The sequence below is a fragment of the Glycine soja genome, chromosome 5, assembly GCF_004193775.1.
Source record: "Glycine soja cultivar W05 chromosome 5, ASM419377v2, whole genome shotgun sequence".
NCBI lineage: Eukaryota > Viridiplantae > Streptophyta > Magnoliopsida > Fabales > Fabaceae > Glycine > Glycine soja.
Genome location: NC_041006.1, coordinates 34,826,153 through 34,847,041, shown reverse-complemented (window position 1 = coordinate 34,847,041; position 20,889 = coordinate 34,826,153). Strand labels below are relative to the sequence as shown.

Genomic DNA, 20,889 nt, shown 5'->3' with positions numbered 1-20,889 from the left:
TTTTGTAGTTTTGAATGTGGAAATCTTCCTTACCAGTTAGAAATGAAAATTTGAATGGAATTTTTAAATATTCTTAATATTAATGTTATAATTGGGCCATACGGAAATTTTTGTATCTTTCTCAATCGTAGTTATAGACTTTTACTAATTTCTTATCAAACAAAACGTTGATCATGTAACAAAGAATCTGAAAATTCAATATGGTTCCCTTTGAGAGCCGAGCAACGTTAGAAGCCGTATGAATCACGTTAATTATATTAATATTTCTTGTTTGAAGAACAGCCGAAAAGAAAAAAAAATATTAATTTAAATTAAATTCAACCAATGTCATTATGCCAAAGAATCATGTCTTGAAGCTGTCACTGCTTATACAGACATCGGGCTAGTTATTATAGAATGACCAATGATTGTTATTTTTAGTTCGAGTGTTCAAACTATGTATTTATGTAAACTGCGCCAAGACACTTTTGACTTACCATACTTTAAAATCGTTATAATGTAATAGTACTACTCAGAGGTAGATTCAAGAATTTAAGTTTGTGGGTATAAATTATAAAAAATAAAATTAGTAGGTTGAATTATATAAATATAAATAAAATAAAATATAAAAATATAAGATTTTATTTATAAATTTGATGAATTTTAGAAAATAAGAAGATATAAGTACACATCCAATGTAATTCCGTCATGATAGTACTCCTACTCCTGCCTTATTTGGATCTCAAATACTATCCAATATGACCTTCTCAAACATTTTTATTGGAGTTTGCCTACAATATTATTTTTAATGAATTTTTACGAGAGATTAAAGGTATGAAATAAATATAACAATGATGAGAAATTGATATAAATGTAAAGTATAAAGTAAATAAATCAATAAAAATAATATAAAAATAGAAATATAATTATATTTAACTCAATATGCATTGTACTTATATTTTATTTTTAAAAATAATTATTGTATTTGTATATTATATTAAATTGTATTATATAGAATCATACTCAATATTTGTATTCATGCATTGTAATATCAAATATATTTGGTAAAATTAGCTTAAAAATTAATTGAAAATTGGAAAGTTAACCAAAAGTTAAAAAGTTAGTTAGTAGTTCACAAATTATCTTATTAAATCATAAAATTTGATAAAATTATCTGTTAAAGTAACTAAAAAATATAAAATTATATAAAGGATAAAAATAGTAAAATTTTACCTGAAATAGAAAATATTAAGAAGGAAATTTAATAAATATTTAAGTGCAAAAAATGAATAAATATAAGTTATATTCAGCAAAACATTTCAATTGAGTTCTAACTTTTTTAATTGACTGAAAAACTTATTTGACTGTTCACTAAACAAGTTTTTTAGTAGTTTCTAATGTAATGTTACTTGAAGTAACATTTTTTAAAAATGTTAGCTTATAATTTCTACTTTTTATATTTTCTTTCATTTTTATTCTCAATATATTTATTCCATTTTTTTATTACTCTTTTTAAATAAATTATGATTTTATTAAATTTAAGTCATTTTACACTTTAAAGTTAGTTTGACAACTAATTTTATCAAACACTTATAATTTAATAAGTTAACTTTTTAACATCTATATACCAATTTTCAATTATTAGTTAGTTTTCTAGCTTTCAACTAACTTTTCAGCTAGCTTCTCATTTAGTTTTGGTGAGCATAATCATAAAAAGTTAGAAGTTAGCATTTAGAAAAATGCTAATACGATTATGTTCAACACAACATTTTAGTCATCTTCTAGCTTTTTTTATTAGTTGAATTTTTTTTTTAATTATTCAGTAAATAAACTTTTTTTAGTTGCTTCTAATGTTTTTGAAATACTACTTGAAGTAATATTTTTTTTTAATTCTACCTTCTACCTTCTAACTTTTTATATTTTCTTCCATTTTTATCCTTAATATATTTATCAAATTTACAGATTACTATTTTTAAATAAATTATGATTTTATTATTATTTTTTTATTTTATACTTTTTAGGTATTTCAACAACTAATTTTACCAAACACTTATAATTTATTAAGCCAACTTTTCAAGTTTTAACTATCAGTTATTAGCTAATTTTTTTAGTTTCATTTAGTTTTGTTGAACATGACCTACAAGTAATATTTAAAAAACACTAAAAACTACTAAAAAAAAATTTGTTTACCAAACTGTTAAACAAATTTTTTTTCGTTAATAAAAAAATGAAAAATTAGTTGAAATGACACACTCATGTAATAAGTAACATAGGTTTATTAAAACACGGTATGAAAAGGAGACTCTAGATATATAAATGATATTCAACTCAATATCATTTTGTTATTTAAAAAACACCTACATTTGAGCTACTACCTTTAGACCATAAAATAACTTTTGTTAATTGTGTGAGGCATCTCTATGATTAAAAATATAAAACAGAAAAAAACACAACATATCTTAATTTATTATCCTCAAACTATTACATAATAAAAATAAATAGGTGTTGTCAATTGTCTGAGGCATCTCCATGATTTGAAATATAAAAGAAAATCAAATACAGCATATCTTAATTTCTTGTCTTCACCTTTCAAAAACAAATTTTTGTCTTCAAACTATTACATAATAAGAGTTTATAGTACAAATTGGAGTTATTAAAGATTCATCTCTAATTATGACTCATGTTGTTGTTCTAATTTTATAAGGAAATTGACTGCAGCATAAATAATAATTCAATGCACTCAAACAAACTCATTGATATAGATTGACTGCAGTTGGTTAGTGGCTTAGCCATTGGATCAAACTAATAATTAAAATCTTGGCTCATCAGTATTTTTATGATTAAAAGAAAACACGACAGAGACTTGCTTTACAAATTTAAAATGGAAGATACAAAAAGCAGCTGACACTTAGGAGAGGCGAGGTAACTATTATTTAATTTTATTTTTTATATAAATTACATTTATATTTATATGAGATAAATTTTGTTTCAATTAGATAAAATTATTAAATAAAATTATTATAGTCTTATTTATTTTAAACTGAATTAGCTTTCAACCCATACTATATATTTCTTATGAGTTTAATGTCTATACATTGACGGTATAAAACAGTTTGTATATTATCATCTAATGAGAAATAATTGTTTGAATTATTTTAAAAATTAACAAATTTATTATACATGATAAATTGTGATTGAATGATAGTGTATAACCTTTTTTTTTTATTTCTTATTTAAATAAGTTTTTAGGGTAAAGTTTATTTATCAAAAAAAAAAATATCTAATTTGTAACATAAACTCTTACATAATAAGAAATTATGATGAAATTCATGTTGAATTGTTTTTTTTTTCTTTTTTTCCTATTCACAATTCTGCAAGTTGGTTGGAAGGCTATCTGGTTCTTGTAGACACAAGCCACATGGTATGCTGCTTCTTTCTTGGGCTGAATAAGGGGCTCATGACATCAACCTCTTACCGCGTATAACAAAGCCCGCAACGCGTGAGAATGCATCTAAAAAAATTTGCATTTTCTTCTTTTGAATATCACAATAAATATATTGACCTTGTATATAACATTTTATAAAATTATTTTAGTCTACACTGTCTTATTATTCCTCCTTCTCCAAAGACCTTCAAATGTAAATAAACCAGCTAAACTAATTCTTCGTTCACATTCTGTAACTTGAAAGTGTCAGATTTCCGTAGCTTGTTATTTCTTATGGCTATGATCATGTTCCCTTCTAGCTAGTTTGTTTGATTGTTCTCATGTTGAAAATTTTAGTAAATTTAATATTTGAGTTCGTTGCAGTATACCTGATTACAAAAATATGTAGTTTATTATCTCAAATAAAGAAAATATCAATTAATCAAGCATCTCATCTTGTCATATATGTCGTAAAAACAGCCTCTTTCATATATAAAAAATGAATAATGCTATAGAGTAGAATAAATAATTACTCAGTCCGAATAATTAAACTCTTCGAGATACTGAGATGATAATATCAACTAGAATAGTTATCTTAAATGTGTTGCGCGGCTTATATTTAACATTTTTTTTTATTAAAAACAAAATTTGTTTCTTAAGGAAATTTTATTGTGTCATTAATTTCATTTGATTAATATTTTTACCCAAATATTTTGTCATTATTAATTTTTTTTACAAAATTCTGATTTAACAATTAATGTTATTATGCATTAGTTAGTTGATTTATTTTTTTTCTTTCCATTACTCACTCTAACATCTAAGTATTCAATTTTTTTCAATCCATTCTATTCTTTTATAGACTATCCATCTTATAGAAAATTTATTTATCATATATATATATATACACACACACTTAAATTAAATTATAGTATGAAAAACTTTAGCATTGTCAGTACAATATGATTAAATTCTTTATATATATACATATATTAACATAAATTATATGCTTTTTTTTGTTCCATAAATAAAATGAAAACATGCTGTTCAGATATCTAAATAAACTAAAATGTTTTTTTTATTAAATAAATTAAAACATAACGTTGTTTCAGATAAAGAGTGAAGGATAAATAAAAACATGTGGTTCAGATATCAACATTGTATGCATATGTTTTTGTTGGATGACAAGTTGCATTTTTGTGAGAAGAAACATTTCGGTCTTGTTAGGGCTTTTTCAGTCTTAGCAAATTGGGTTCAAAATGAAACAGAGGAACAGTGAAAGATCGACCCAACCTGAACCCTTATCAAATAACCAGGTCCCATAAACAAAACGAAGATTGAAACCCCAATTTCTTTGAGTGGCCTTCTAACGTCAAGGTTTGACGTTTCTGTCGTCACTCACTCGTCATTAAAATATTTTTGCTTAGTTTTAGAATATCTTTCTGGTTAAATTGGAGACATTAATAATTATGAAAATAAGTATATAAAAAGTGATCGAATCTAATTTCCACCGTAAAGGATCCGGAAAAAGCAAGAGCATAAGAAGGATTTTTCTTCAACAACGGTCCTTTTATGTTTTTTAATCTTACCGATATATAAAGAGAACAAGGGAAAAGATATGAGAAGAAGCATCCTTGCAGTGTGTGTGCACATGTTATCACAGCAGTAATGAAGAAAAGCTAAGCTACACAATAAGCATGCAAGGAGTAGATAATGACAGTTCAAAGAAAAAGTTATTTTTTTTGGTAAAAAATTAATTATTAAATACCCAAACAATTTGCAACTGGTATAATACGACAGGGTATAAAGAAATTAGGAACTTAATTTTCTTGCAAAATTTTGAAGTGATGATCTTTCAATTTAATTTGCAATTGTTTATTAATTACAAAAACGAGTTACTCGTTTTTAGATTTTGCAGTTGTGTTAGAGTAGTTGTTTAGAGAAATCAGCAAGCAAACTATAGAACAAAAGCTATGTACATATACATGATCATAATTTTATTTGCCATTTACTTATTGTGTTTAAAGCTTTCTTCTAAAACATTATTCATCGCTTTCCGTTTGTTAGTCTAGCATAGAAACCTTAGTAACACAACTGTTAATAAGCTCTTTGGGGGGTGCGTACTAGAGATCCAATCAAGAGATAGAATCCCCCCTTTGAGTGCGTCGTCCCAAAGAAATCGATCGCATGTACTTAGTCATTTTCATGACTAGTCAGTCACAATTTCAACACCAATAACTACAAATCTTTTTTTAACACAATATGAGATAAATTTTTATTTGTTTCTTAATTTTTCAAGGGATGATGAATTACTCTATTGAATATATTAATAATTTTTTTATTAAAATTAAAAAATCATAAATTTTAAGTGCTAAACTTTAATTAAAATAATATTTTGCATATTTGAAATTGTCAGCACATCAAATTTTGAAAATGAGATTCACTTTCTGAGTATCATTAAACTAATAATTTAATGAATTAATTAATTCCTAACATATTTCAGCTAACAAAAAAGTGTGTTTTGCTTGTATTTCTCCTTTTCATGTATGTACTTAGGAACTAATTAAAACATACTTGGAGGTATTAATGAGGAACAAAAACCATATAGAAACTTATTAAAGACTACCATTACACCTCTTTATTGTTTTTTTTTCCTTACCCCTTAATTAATTTATTTTTTTACAATGACGATAATGAAGATCAAATGTTAGTCCTCATTCATCTACACAACTTCCTCCGCTACGCTAACGTAATAAGTAAAATATTACTGGTTTTGATATGCGAGTTAGGGAATTACCACTAGCTTCTTTGTTGCCTCTAAAAAACAAGTTAATTTAGACGGTAGATTTTTGTGGCCGTTGATTAGTATTATTATTTTTTAAAATAAAACTTTTTATTTAAAAAAGTTGATAAAGATTATTTTTATTTGAGGTTTTAGAAATTTTTAGAATTTTACTTTTTAGGACAAATAATTTGATTGATTCCATGGATGAGATTTTGGCCGTTTTAGTCTTTCTGATTGCAAATGAAGACTTTGACGATGATGCTGATGAAGAGTTTGATAATCACTAGCATTCACATCCCTACAAGCTGTCTAGGCTTTCCTATTTGCACCAACGGCATCTTATGTGCCTGTGTGGTTGATATATGTCCATGTGCTCGTGACGTTTGTTTGTTGAAAGTTTAGGAAAGTTATGGGAGATTCAAATGGGGAGTTTTCAATTAAATGACTTAGAAAATAAAGAGCTATTAGTCTTTGCCAACCACGTCCACATGATGGAATTGCTATGCGACTATGCATGATAGTGATAATGAGATCCAAGGGGTGTGTTTGTGGGACAAGATAAAAAAAAAAACAACAAATAACAATGATCCACACAAGGGGAGTAAGAGCATGAAAACCAAAAGGTTTAGATGGGTGTTTGACCAAACAGAGAAGAACAAGATAAAAAAAAAAGAGGAACATCTGATTTAGGGTTTCAATGGGAGAGTCATCATATATATATATATATATATATATATATACACACACATGTGTGTGTGTGAATAGTGATTTAATTATATTTAATTAAATTATTTTTTACCTCTCGGTTTCTAAAAATAGTTCATTTTTCATGTGATTGCAAATATTATTCTACAAAGATAATTCTATTTAAGTTAGATAGAATTAGACAAAATTTCTATTAAAGTATTTAATGTTATTATGTACATGAGGCTCAATTTGAAGATTCCTAATTAAATTAAAATAAACTCTTATTAATTAATTTACGCACTTAGTGATATTCAAATTTTATTTTTATTTCTTGGTTTCTCATCAAATTAATAAGAGAACATGTTAATTGAGTAAAAAAAAACAATTTAATTGAATATAATTATATTTATAAAAATTGAAATTATTTATTAAATTTATAAATTCTTGTCCAAAACCTAAATGATAACTACTTTGAATGTATAGTTTTTTTTCTTTTTCTAATGTTATATTGTTTCAACCATTACGCCCAAGCAAAGAAACATCAAAGGAAAAGGTGATCCATGTCCTCGTTTGGGTTGGCATTTGACAAAGACAATGCAATAAATTGGTGCGGTCTCGTAGTCTGTTAATGTTAATGGGGTACAGCTTTTTCTTCTTCTTCTTTTTTTTTTCTTTTCAAAATGTATTCTCAGTCGTTTTCAGTTTCCATGTGTTTCCAATTCTTTCCGGAACTGAGATTGGTCCTCCTACACTCTTTGTTGCTTAGCCTCTACCATTTAGCGACATATATTTCTGTATATCCAGCTTTTATATACCACGCATGTATCTTCTTGTCCTACTATTTGCTAGCTTGTGCTAATGTTAAGTTTTGAAACTTAGATTTTCCTATTAGGTTTTGGGATCCAGATTCTTGCATTCAATTTTCCAATTTTCCACGCATTCAACAATTCATAATCATTTGACGAAGATCAAATTATTAATATTTTTAATGTTTTTTTTTATTCACATCCACATATAATTCAAATGAGAATCACATAAATAATAACTTATTTGTTTTTGGTGTATGTTGAGGTGAAAATTTGATCAAACATGGATCATGAATGCTAATCGATCCAAATATACACTTTATCTCATTAATCAGTTAAAACACATATTTCCATCCAACCGTTTCACCTTACAAATACAATTACTTTGTGAACATGTGCAAATTTCACCGCCTTGAGTCCGTTCTTAAATTTTGCCTAGTTTCCATATGGCTAGAGATTCTTTTTCTTTGCTGGAATTGGTTTTTAATGTGATATACTGTTTGCACTTAGTTAACTAAAAGAGAACAAAATTATAATTCACAAGTTTGTAATTGGTGTTTTTTTTTTGTTTTGTTAAAATAGGTTGGTATTATTGTGGAATCTTGTTTGTGCAAGTGGATTGACTATTTGACTTATCCAATGATTTTAAAGTTTTGTCAAAATTAATTGAAATGTTAAAAAAAAAATCACCTGTCTGACATAATTAAGCAAATGAGTTTATAAATGAAATTGAGTACAAGTAATCAAGTATCAAAAGCAAAGTAACAAAAGCATCAAAGATTGGAATACTTAACAAGGTAACACATCCCCTTCTTCAACAAGCTCGTTTAAACCAACACCTAATTGCACTCAGTACACCTAGTGAATTTTACAGCTAACCCATTTATCTCCTATAAAAGACTTTTGCAGCACCAGCTAGAAAGTTAGCTGAATGCCCACGTACGTGACCACAACAAAGCCTTGTACGTAATAAAGATTATGCAGCCACACATGTGATGCAGCATGATTTGTAACAGGAAAAGAAATTGCAAAGTAACTATGAGAATGATGCGCCAACAATTAACACGAGATATGCCAGAGCTGTACGGAACGATGGAACAGTAAAAGTAGTATCTAGGTGTAGACTTTATCCCCTAAATTAGGTATAGTATGAGAACAATTTATATGATTGGGATTGTTTTTTACATCCATTTGTCCCATAATGGGAAGAACAATCCTGGTGTTGAAAATATTTTCGACATCGGCTATTTATTAAAACTTGTTATACACATCCTTGTGCAAATTTGGTTTAGGCTATTCATGATATCAAGTGCTTTTAGTTACAAATTTATAAAAATAGCTTTAGGAAATTCTATCTTCATATTTGAAATTGACTTGATTATGTCTTGAATCATGACTAAGGAATTACTATGTTATATTACTATGTGTGAAATTTTATACCTATATATATATATATATATATATATATATATATATATATATAACATCAATTGATCATGTTTCACACCTAAAGAAGTTTTAATTTTATTTAATGGTCAGAAAGATTTCGTATTCTATAAAAAAATTATTAAATATTGTAAGTGTATAAATTTATACTTGATATCAATTCATCATTTTTCATACATTTAGGATATATTTGGATTTCAAGTAGGGAAATAAAAAATATGTTTAAAAGTAAAATTAGTTTAAAATTATATTTTATTATTTTTCAAAAGTATGTTTCAGAATAAAATTTATAAACTTTAATGCAAACATACCCTCAATAATTCTCATTGCTCTTTGATAACCGGCCGAAGCAGAGAGTCCAGTTTGAGCTGACTCTAATCCAAGTGGCACTTATTTAGAACCCTACCCTAAATAAAGAGCTGCGCTTTTTATTAATTTGTAATGTGACCCTCCCATGATATAGGACGGAAAGTATGTATATATATATAATTTTAAGACATAATTTAATAAAGTCAAAATCTGACTTGTGTTCGTCACAGATTATAATCGAATCAATTGCATACATAGAGAGCAAATAGGACAGAACATTAATTGTGGCGTGTTATAATTAATATAAGTGGTAGTAATATTTAAACTTAAAATAACATGCACGTTCCGTAACCCTACAATCTATTCTTGAGTAGACAATCATGAATTATGATTTTCATTAGCGTGGAACCCACTATGATTCATATTGGGTCTCTTTAATTATGATCACACATTTGATTTAATAATAGAGGACCCTGAGTTGGGCCATTTGTTCTACCTTGCAACGTGGGAATTTTTTATTTTCTATTTTCATCTTTGATTCTGAACGCAATCATCTTGAAAGTTTTTAAACGTTGGAAACAGGAAAGAGATGTAAATCGTACCTTATTTGAAACTTACTGCTATTCTTTGTCATTATTAACTAATATCGAGTTAAAAAATTTAACCAATTTAGTTAGTGAAAGTTAAATATGTTATAGTTGTATGATATTTTGTTCAAACTATTGCGCCAATTTTTGACATAGTCATTTTAGTGATAAGTTTAGATTTAATTGAGATCATGTTTTTACTTGTCAGTATTTTATTTTCTTGTCAGTATTTTTTTTTGTCAGTATTTTATTTTCTTTTTGAAGAACATATAATAATTTTAATTCGGATACTGCATGTGGCATAATTTCCTGGTATACTGACCGCTTTTCAAGCTTAAAATTACATTAAAAAATGTTGTTTGTACAAGCAATTATATATATAAAAAAATCTCTTGTCTTGCATATCATCGTAATGTTAGATAATAAAGTTACATATTAAAGTTGCTCTTATCTCATCATGATCTTGACACTATTCAAGTCTATAATAAAAAAACATTTTTATGCAATATATTTTTATTTCTAGCTATTGTAATGACGCACACACGTGATGAGTTGAATACATCAGGTTAAATTTTATATATATATAGAAAACTAAAATTATGTGAGTGTATAAACATCATAACCCGTTAAATTAAATACTGCATAGTAACTTTTTTTGCCGTCTTGACCTAGAAAAGCTAACGCCATCTATAGCACCTGTCAAGGGAACGATTCCTCACTTTTAATTCACCAATGAAATGGTGGATTCAGGAAAGTGTTTACATATCTCGACATAAAGGTAACTTGGAAATTATTTTTAAAATATTTTCGAGACGTAGAAATGTATACAATATACTGCATTTTCCCCTTTATATATATTGCGATTGAAAAATAAAACTTTCCAATATTTATCATTATTTTTTATATAAAAGTATAATGTTTATGCACCCGATAATTTTTATATTTTCATCTAATCATAAATTATCAATTAAATTATTTTAAAATAATTATTTTAAAAATTAATAAATTTATTATACATATTAAATTATAATTAAATGATTGTGTAAAATTTATGTTTTTAGTGTATAACTGTTTTTCTCTCTTTCTATATTAGTTAAAAAGAATTTAAATATATTATAAATTTTACCTTTAAAATATGCTAAAGTGTATCATTGTGTTACCAATTTGTTACGTGTGACTATTCAGGATAAGGATATTATTTGGTAATTTATTTCTTACTTATTTTGTTGTCATTCATTAATGATAACAAAATAAGTAAAAAATTTCTTACATTAATTCAAATTATAACATTTTGATAAAAAGTGACTATACACACACACTCAATATATATGATACAATAGCAAAGGGTCCAAAAAACCACATAAAAGAGATGGTCCAAGAGAATATTTGAAAAAGGGCAAAAGTCAGAGGATGGTTCATGTAATATATGGTTGCTATAGGAGACAAAACCATGCATATATATACATAATAATAATGGAATACAGGAATAGACATCTTCCACTCAATAGCCCAATCCCCCACCAAACACATATGAGGTCAGATTAGATGTTTGAGACTTTTGCCGTACAGTTGTGGCAGTGTTCCCTTCAAGTGAGGTAGGTCTACACCCCCCGCAGCAGGGTCATAAGATCAAACACCACTAAGTGATGCGCCAATTTAATGAATTTTTGCTACACAAACATTACTATTAAGAATAGAAATATATCAAATTAGGATAGTGGTTGTGGTTCCACACAGCATGCAGAGATGGATAGTGACCGAAATTTGGTTTCTAAATCGGTACTGTATGATTCGGTTACTCATTCATGGGACCCATACTAGATATTGTCTATAATTTGCATTGTTTAAAATTGATCAAGGTTTGACCTCTGAGGTAGACGCAGCAATATAACACAACTGCGCATGAAGAAAATTAGGCCTTTTGTTCTAACAACTACATTATAATATCAAGTGTAGGATTCATGATTGAGGTATTAGTTCATGAGATTCACTTGAGACTATTCTCCTTATTTGTCATATATTGTTTGTTCTTTAGTGTGCCCTTTTCATATCGTCAGAATCTAAGACCATCAATGTCTTTCTCTAACCAACAATTAATTAATTAATTATAATAGTAAGTTTATTAACCAAAAGAAAGAAGATTTTCCAGACAATGGATGGAATAATGTGCATATATTTGTTATAAAGTAACTTAATTTAAAGACAGGGATGTGATAAAGTAAAATTAAGTTTTAGCTTCAATATTTGTTAATAAAGAAAAGAGGCAAAAGTCCTTGGGGTAGCTGTAAGTTGTCTTTGTATTACCAAAAGTCAATTTTAACCTTTGGAGTTGGTAATTAAGTATAGGTCTCGTTATCTCTTCTGTCTGGCAGTATCGTAAAAGTAGTATTATCTTATCAATAAAGAGAAAGAAAAAGGAGAAAGAATACTTGCTTCTACGTTAGATTTGCTAAACACTTTATCGTGCTTCTTTGTATTTTAGTGTAGGAAACTACTGTGATATATCTAGAATGTGTTGATATATGTTATTAGTGTGGGTGAACTATATTGCATTAGTCCTTATTTTGTTCTTAATTAATTCTTTTTCTCTCACTGAAATTCTGCGAACATATAATTTTTAATTGTGAATGCAATGAATTGTTTAGATTTTAAAAAAAGAATCATAAGCTGTTCTTCATTTTCTCTTTAAAAAAAAATTCACTGCTTTGATCTTTACAAACAAGCATGTTATGTTTAACAGGCATTATACCCTTACTCAAGAGTTAGTTATGATGTGTTTAGTTCTTAATGGTCAATCAACACAAGAATTAATGAATATACATTTGGTAAATTAATCTAATTTTAAAATTTTCAACTGCTGTGAAAAGTAACCTTATTTCGCTTGCACCTTACTTCTATTTAACCATATAACATACAAAGACACAGATCCTTCCAAATCCTGATCAAGAAAAAAGTGAGGGTGCAGAAACAGTGCCATCCACTGCTGTGTCTTTCTCAAAGATCAAAAGTCCTAACCAGTGGCAAAAGACCTTAATTCCATTGTGCAATAATCTTTTGTATGTTTATTTGTTTTTTTCCTCCCCCCCTTCCTTCTCTTGTACATTCTTTTTTTATATTTCTTTTGAATATTAGTATTATATATCATTGGCTACTAGCTTACCAGGACAACACTCAAATCAAATAATTGTTCATGTTGGGTCTGAATCTCTGAGAAGAACAGCTTTAACATAAGGTTCAAGTATTATATAAGGTGTATGCACATACATAGATATCGCTTTCCATCTTTACAATTGGAAGAAGGACTGATGAAAACAAAGCAAATCAGGCCCAAAAAGCTGCTTCAAGTAAAAGCTAGGTAGGTGCTAACCAAGCCACAGCAATAAGGGGCATAACACATAACACTGCTCGATGTTATTGCTTAGCCTTTGGTTCTGATAATAGTGATTGTGCCTCTTCCCTGTGTGTGAATTCTAGTAAGGGCCACCACTGCTTTCCCTGAAAGCCCTGGACCCTCTGCGGACACGCATGGCCGACATGCAAAGTCTCCAACTGGATGCCTCACTGGTCTTGTGGGAGGCATTAGGATCCTCTCATTTATGTCATTCAATGTCACATCACCTTCTCTTCCTCCTGGCTTCACCATTGCAAATGGATACACCACTCTTGTTACCACCTTCTTGTTCCTCATATCATCATTTTCTGTTCATTAATTGTAACACCATACAATACAAGAAGCATTAATTAATAATGTATTCATACAAACAAATATATATCAGGATAAAACTTAGATACAGTTTTGATTGATGTTTTCTATGTTGTTCTCTGATCAGAAAATTGGAGTTTCACCTCAATAATCTGTGTTGACCTTTAATACAAACCTTTTTTACACGGATTACTGGAGTGAAAAAAATACCAAAAACACCTATGGAAGTTTTTCCCAATATATTATCATATTTAGAAGAGAGAGAAAGAATATAGTACCTGTTGGGGCAACTGTGGGGTCTGTGGTTTTGCATGTCGCCGGTTGTTTGTATGAAGATGAGGATGAATTTAAAGATTCAGAGGCTGATATTGTCTCTTCCGGTGTTTTAGTGTCTGCTAGAAGAATGTTTGCTTCCTCGCTCCTTGATGTGCTTATATGCTCATCTAAAATATATATCATGTATGACAAATTAAAAAAAAAGTGAAGGTACAAGTAACAGCACAATCATCACCAGTTATCAATCTAGTTTTCCTTCATTATTCTTTTATTTTTCTTTGGGACCCCTTTTCTCAATAAATTAATTACAAAGGTATCAGTGTTTTGTTTGCAATAATAGCATTTTGAACCAAATTGACCATATCATGTAAATGAATTCATATGTAACAAGAAGTACATATATTAGTAATATGTAATATATATATACCTGAAATTCCACAAAACCTTTCTATCTGGTTCATGCAGTAGAAGTTGAAGTTCTCTACTGGTTGGTTCCATAAGGGGTTGAAATTCCAGAAACTCTGAAGAGTGAAGACATGACATTCAGTCTCACTCCAAGAACAAGAAGAGAAGATATACACCAAATTGAAGTAAAGAGAAAATAAATATTCAAACAAAGAGTATATATAGTATAGTTAATTGTACCTGCTCAAGGTCATCAATGAAACTCTTGCTATGTTCATCAGTAGCACATGGCAACACACGTCTACGTTTTGAACGCTCACATGATTCAATCAAAGCATCTTCGAGATACCCAGTTGAGAAATCAGAGTGTTGAGGTGATGAGAGTGATGGTGTAGTACTTCCCTCCATAGCTGGCACTGCATATTAAATATCACCACCAATCATTGCATTGCAACACTTTAGCTAGTTATAAGCATTAATATCTTATCCAAGGAGGTAACAAATGCATTATAGGTAGAAATATAAAGAGAAACAAAAGTATAGTATAGTACTTAAAGACATTTTGTCCACGTTGAGAACTCCAAGGTTGTGATAATCCCAACCTAGGGAAGAACCACAGAGGCTAGTAGTGGTAGTGTAAGCTAGGGAATGAAGGTGGTTCATTTTGTAATAGTGTGACTTGGTGGCAACAAAAAAATGATGAGAAGGGTCTATTTATGTACAATTTGTGGAAGAAAACAGAAAAGCATTGGATGAGTTTAAGAAACAGTAGTAATAGTAATAGTATGAGTCAGTCAACGCAGGCTAAGGAGAAAAGTGGATGTTTCTTGGGATTCTGAAAATGGTTTGTGTTCACTTTAGTTTTTTTTTTTAAAAAAAATTATTTCCTTGGTTATATATGTGGGGGACTAAATAATTGCAAAGGTTATCATATTGTGCTTCTGTTCTTAAATGTAAAGCAAGGGTGTGGAAAAGACATGCCCCCAAAGAGACATAATTCAAATTTCAGCTTTTCCTTTTGTGTTTTTCTTCCTGGACCCTTTGTATGGTATGGTTACCAACCGTTTCTCCAATGGTACATTTCTTTTTTCTATTTTTTTTTTTCTATTGCACATTCTCTCACTCATTGTGGGGGTCATATCTGAAATCTCCCACCACATGGAAAATCAACTTGGTGGGTGTCATATAACAAAAGGGTCCCACTTAGAGGGCATGCTGTTGAGGGCCCCAGGTAAGGTTAAAAGATGAGTAGAAGAAGAAGATGAATTAAATCATGGGTTTGGTCTTAGGGACCACCTTTTTTCATCCTAGGGTTTGAATGGTTCAATATTGTGTGGAATTTTGTTGCACACAGATACAGATACAGGCATTGTAGTTTGTGTGGATATTGATTGATGCACTCACAATCTAACTGAGGCTTTCTCTACTCACCATTTTTTCCCTATTATTATTACTTTTAGTTAATAAATAAGTTTGAATTCATACACCTTGATATATAAATGAAACTGGAGTTCAATCAAGAATAACATCAATATTAACATAAACATAAACTCCTCAGCCAATGAATTTCGATCAGGATAAGTAGTACAAGGTAGGTACACAATTAAAAGTAAAATGTTTTGAGTCAGAGTGAAACATGTGGAGGAAAATTTGAATTCATTGAAGTTTCAAAAAGTACAATTTCCATTTACATTCCCAGCAACTATTTCCTTGGTACTATATCAACTTGAGTGTTACATGAAACAATTATGGTGTTGAAAAATTGAATACTTCAGGCATTTGTGGGAATGGGAAATTCACCTAATTGAATCCAAAGCGTTGAATAAAATTTTAATCACAGCATGGGGATTTTTAATTGCTTTCTATTCAAAGGAAAAAGAAAGTAGAGGAATAATTTCTTTTAGGTACGCATCATCATATTTTGCTTTTAAAATATTAATTTAATATCGTGCATTAAAGAGGGAAAAAAAAAAAAGAGGAATCAAAATACATACCAAACCCCTAAAAAGATAAATCGAGTGCTAGGACTTTGACGAGTAGTTACTCATCATCTCAATTTTAACGCTTTTCTTTTTGGCCGAACTTCTTTTAATTAAAAATATATATAATTGCACCTCAACTTGATTTTTCTTTTATAAAGAATGATTATGACCTTATATGGAGAGAGGAATTGTAAGTCAAATTTCGGTAAAACTTAATCATGTGAAGCAAAAAATTTCTTTTCCTAAACCTCTACAGGAAAAAGTTTAAAAAATCATTATTGTTTTTTTAGAATAATAAATTAATTTAAATTCACAGTTGATCTTAAAATTGAATTTACAAGTTGTATCAATTGAAGTAATGATATTTTTTCATCTTCTTTTTTGCTATGTATTAAAGCATAATGTCTGTTTGAAGATTCTGTATATTAAGCCATCGATTAACGGGTATTTTAGATTCAAGTGGAAAATTGTTATGGTCTGCGAAGTGGGAAATAATATCCTTGTATTCGAGAACAAGGGAGAACTCCTGAAAGGTAAAATTGGACTGATAATTCCTCTGCTTTATTCATATTTCTATGGGTATTTATAGGTTATCTTGGAGTAATTTTATAACAGAATTGGATAACCGAATATACATGATATTAATTGAAATGGAAATATCTTTTAACAAACTTTGTCCTAAGTGCAGAGGATAATTAGCACACGTGCATGGCTCTTGAATCTTCTACTCATAGTCAGTCAGGTAAACTGGTCTGCTTCTATTCTTAATGGGCCTGTTGTTGATGTTGTCATTCTCCTCTTGGGCTGGTGTGTTGTTGGTGTGATTAGTATTGTCTGTATTACTAATAATACCCCCTGCTGGCAAAGACACCTTGTCCTCAAGGTGTAGCTTGTCGGAGATAGCCAAGAGAGGTTCCCATGATGTCTCTTCTGGAGGTAGTCCCTTCCATTGCACCAGGACCAAAGAGGTTGGGGGTGAGGTAGTAGTATCATCCTTCTGGGCCAGAATAGCTAGGGGTTCCAAAATGGGTTGATTGCCTTGAGTTGTAGGGGGAAGGTTATGGGCTATCGGGGGTAATGGGCCATAGTAACATCGGAGCAAGGAGCAATGGAAGACCGGGTGTATCTTCGAAGAGTTTGGCAGTTTCAAATGGTAAGCAATGGGGCCAATTCGCTCGGTGATTTCGAAGGGCCCAAAGAAACGTTTGGTAAGTTTGGACTGCGAGCTGCCGGAAATGGAAGTTTGTCGATGTGGGCGAAGCTTCACATGAACCCATTGGCCTACTTCAAAGGATTTTGGTCGACGTTTCATATCAGCAAAACGCTTCATGTTGAGTTGTGCCTTGAGTAAGCAATTCTGTAACTTCTGGTGTGTTAAGGTGCGATCACGGAGAAGAGACTCTGCAGCTTCATTGCTGGAAGATGGAAGCAGGGAATTGGGAATCGATGGTGGCGGTTTGCCGTAAATAATCTCAAATGGAGTTACGCCGGTACTGGAATGCAGGGAGGTGTTATATGACCATTCAGCAAGGGGAAGGTATTTAAACCATTCAGTGGGACGGTCATGGATGAAAGCACGCAAGTACTGCTCAAGGACTTTATTGATCACCTCTATTTGTCCGTCGGACTGAGGATGATATGCTGTGCTGAGGCGCAAGGTGGTGCCGCTTAATCGAAATAGCTCCCGCCAGAATTGGCTTACAAAAATTGGATCCCAGTCAGAGACAATGCTTCTAGGAAACCCATGAAGCTTGCAGATGATGTCGAGGAAGAGAAGAGCAACCTTGTAAGCTGTGAAATTGGAGTGTAAGGCACCGAAATGCACACCCTTAGAAAATCTGTCGACTACCACCATGATGACTGTGTGGTTGTGGGAGCTTGGCAGATGTGTGATGAAGTCCATCGAGATGTCTTCCCAAATCCCAGAGGGAATGGGCAATGGTTGTAACAGGACAGCTGGTCTTCCGAGAATGGGTTTGGTCTGCTGACAGGTTTGGCAGTTTTTTATGTAACTGCGAACATCGCGGCGAATGTTGGGCCAAGTGAAATTAGCCTGTAAGCGGTGAATGGTCTTCAAAACACCAAAATGACCACCCAATGGTGTTGAATGGAACTCATGGAGCAGAGCAGGAATAAAGGGATTGTCATCAGGAATCCAGATACTCCCTTTGTAGTAGATGAGATCATTATGAACAAGAAAGGTAGGGAAAGCAGTAGGCGCAACTTGGATGGAGTGAAGCTTCTCCTAAAATTTTGTGTTAGTTTGCAATGATTGGAGTAGTTGCTGCATGAAGTCGAACTGAGGAATATGGAGGATCAAACATAGGCCCTCAGATGCCTGGGGAACGCGGGAAAGGGCATCAGCGACAACATTTGAATGTCCGCGTTTGAACTTGATTTGGTAGTCGTAGCCTAATAATTTTGCCAAATAATAGTGCTGCTCAGGGGTCTGAATGACCTGAGTCATTAAATCCTGCAAACTCCGATGATCGGTGAGGATGACAAATTTGTGTCCGAGGAGATATTGGCGCCACTTGTCGACGGCCGCCATAATCGCGTGTAATTCGCGAGTGTATGTCGAGGCGCGTTGGAGCTTTGGAGTGAATTGCTTGCTGAAATAAGCAATGGGTTTATTGTTCTGCATCAACACAGCACCCATGGCGATACCAGAAGCGTCTGTTTTGAGCACAAAAGGGATGCTAAAATCAGGAGGGATCAGCACGAGGGCAGAGGTCATGGCCTTCTTAAGGTGATCAAAAGCAGATTGAGCTGGTGGGGACCATGCAAAATTATCATGGTAGAGGAGAGTTGTTAGAGGTGAAGCAATAGAGGCATAGTTGCGGATGAAACGGCGATAGAAGCCGGTGAGCCCCAGGAAGGCACGAAGGTCCTTCGGTGAAAAGGGAGGCGGCCATTGTGTCATTGTGGCAAATTTCGAAGGCTCCGGTTCGATACCGGCACCAGAGATAATGTGGCCCAGATACTCCAAGCAACGTTCACCGAAGAAACATTTGGAGCGCTTGAGGAAGAATTGGTGATGGAGGAGGGTATCCAGAACCTGTTGCAAATGGTGAAGATGGGATTGCAGGGAATCACTGTAGACGAGTATATCGTCGAAGAAGACCGCCGTGAATTTACGCAAGAATGGTTGTAAAACAGAGTTCATAGCAGCCTAAAATGTGGAGGGTGCATTGCACAGCCTGAAAGGCATGACCCGATACTCATAATGGCCGTGATGGGTCCTGAAGGCGGTTTTCGGGATATCATCCTTTGCCATTAGTATTTGGTGGAAGCCTTGTTTAAGGTCTAGTTTGCTGAACCAGGAAGCTTTGCCGAGATCATCGAGGAGTTCATCGATGGTCGAGAGCGGGAACCGGTCACGGACGGTGACTGAATTTAAAGCGTGATAATCCACGCACATGCGCCAACTGCCATCCTTCTTCTTGACCAAGAGGACTGGGGAAGAGAAGGGACTGTGGTTGACTCTGATCAAGCCATCACGAAGAAGGTCTACTACTTGCCTTTCGATTTCGGCCTTTTGAAAGAAGGGGTAACGGTGTGGGCGGACATTTACGGGTCCGGTGGAGGGTTTGAGGGTGATATGATGGGCAATGTCGCGGGTTGGGGGAAGGGTTGAAGTATTGAGGAAAATGGCTTGGTATTTGGAGAGGAGATTGGAAATGGCAGGGATGTCATGGGTGGTGGAAGGGTCGGGAGATATGGATTGTGGGTGAAGTGAGATGTGAAAGAAGGAAGAGGTTGAATGTGTTTGGATCATACGACGGAGTTGCTTGGCTGAGGAAGAAGAAGGTCCAAGGGGGACGTCAGCCGTTAATTCAACAGGGGTGCCCTTGTGGGTGAACTTCATGTTTAGGGTGGTGTGGTCAGTAATAACGGGCCCAAATTGTTTAAGCCAGTCAATGCCCAAAACGATATCCGCCCCGCTTATAAGTAATAGGTAGAGGGTGACTGAGAAACAGTGGCCTTGTAGTGTGAGAGGGGTGTTGGCACACTGTTGGCGGCACTCCAAAATGGTGTCGTTACCAACCATGACCCACAACAAGGGAGTGTCGTCAATGGGGGTGAGGGAGAGGAACTTGGCTACCCTGGGTTGGATGAAGCTGTGGGTGCTTCCACTGTCGATTAGGACAGTGACACGGGTATGGTTGAGGGAGTCGTAGAGGCGGAAAGTCGCAGGTGCGATGAGGCCGGAGAGGGCATTAAAGCTAATGTGAGGGGTGGGGGTATCGAGTGGAAGGTCTGGTGGTTCTGTGGGGGGAGGGGAGGAGTCAAATTCATGGGTTAGGGTAGGGGAATTTGGGGGTTCGTCTGGGTCCGCGATGAGAAAGAGTATGCGGCCGCGACACTTGTGGGAGGGGCTCCACTTGTCGTCGCAGTTGTAGCATAAACCCTTCTCGCGACATAGGGCCATGTCCTCAGGGGTACAGTGGATGAAGGGTTGGCGATGGGACTGAGTGGGAGGAGAGTGGAGTGGGGGGTAGG

General features: G+C 32.5%; 1 protein-coding gene across 1 annotated transcript; it reads right to left on the bottom strand.

Moving 5' to 3' along the window:
- Positions 1 to 13,196: 13,196 nt before the first annotated feature.
- On the bottom strand, positions 13,197 to 15,118 carry LOC114412728. The gene is made up of 5 exons (XM_028376740.1): positions 14,956 to 15,118; positions 14,645 to 14,820; positions 14,427 to 14,520; positions 14,002 to 14,166; positions 13,197 to 13,719 (listed from the first exon to the last, which is right to left on the bottom strand). The coding sequence occupies exons 1-5, from the start codon at positions 15,065 to 15,067 to the stop codon at positions 13,439 to 13,441; spliced, it is 828 nt and encodes a 275-aa protein (XP_028232541.1). The 5' UTR covers positions 15,068 to 15,118; the 3' UTR covers positions 13,197 to 13,438.
- Between the last annotated feature and the right edge of the window lie 5,771 nt (positions 15,119 to 20,889).

Bases quoted from the DNA above. Each gene is read 5' to 3' on its own strand.
- LOC114412728 (XM_028376740.1), bottom strand. From the start codon at position 15,067: ATGAACCACCTTCATTCCCTAGCTTACACTACCACTACTAGCCTCTGT. The intron at 14,821-14,955 runs GTACTATACTAT...TTTAATATGCAG, and splicing joins CGTGGACAAAATGTCTTTAA to TGCCAGCTATGGAGGGAAGT. The intron at 13,720-14,001 runs GTACTATATTCT...ATTAATGAACAG, and splicing joins CCCCACAGTTGCCCCAACAG to AAAATGATGATATGAGGAAC.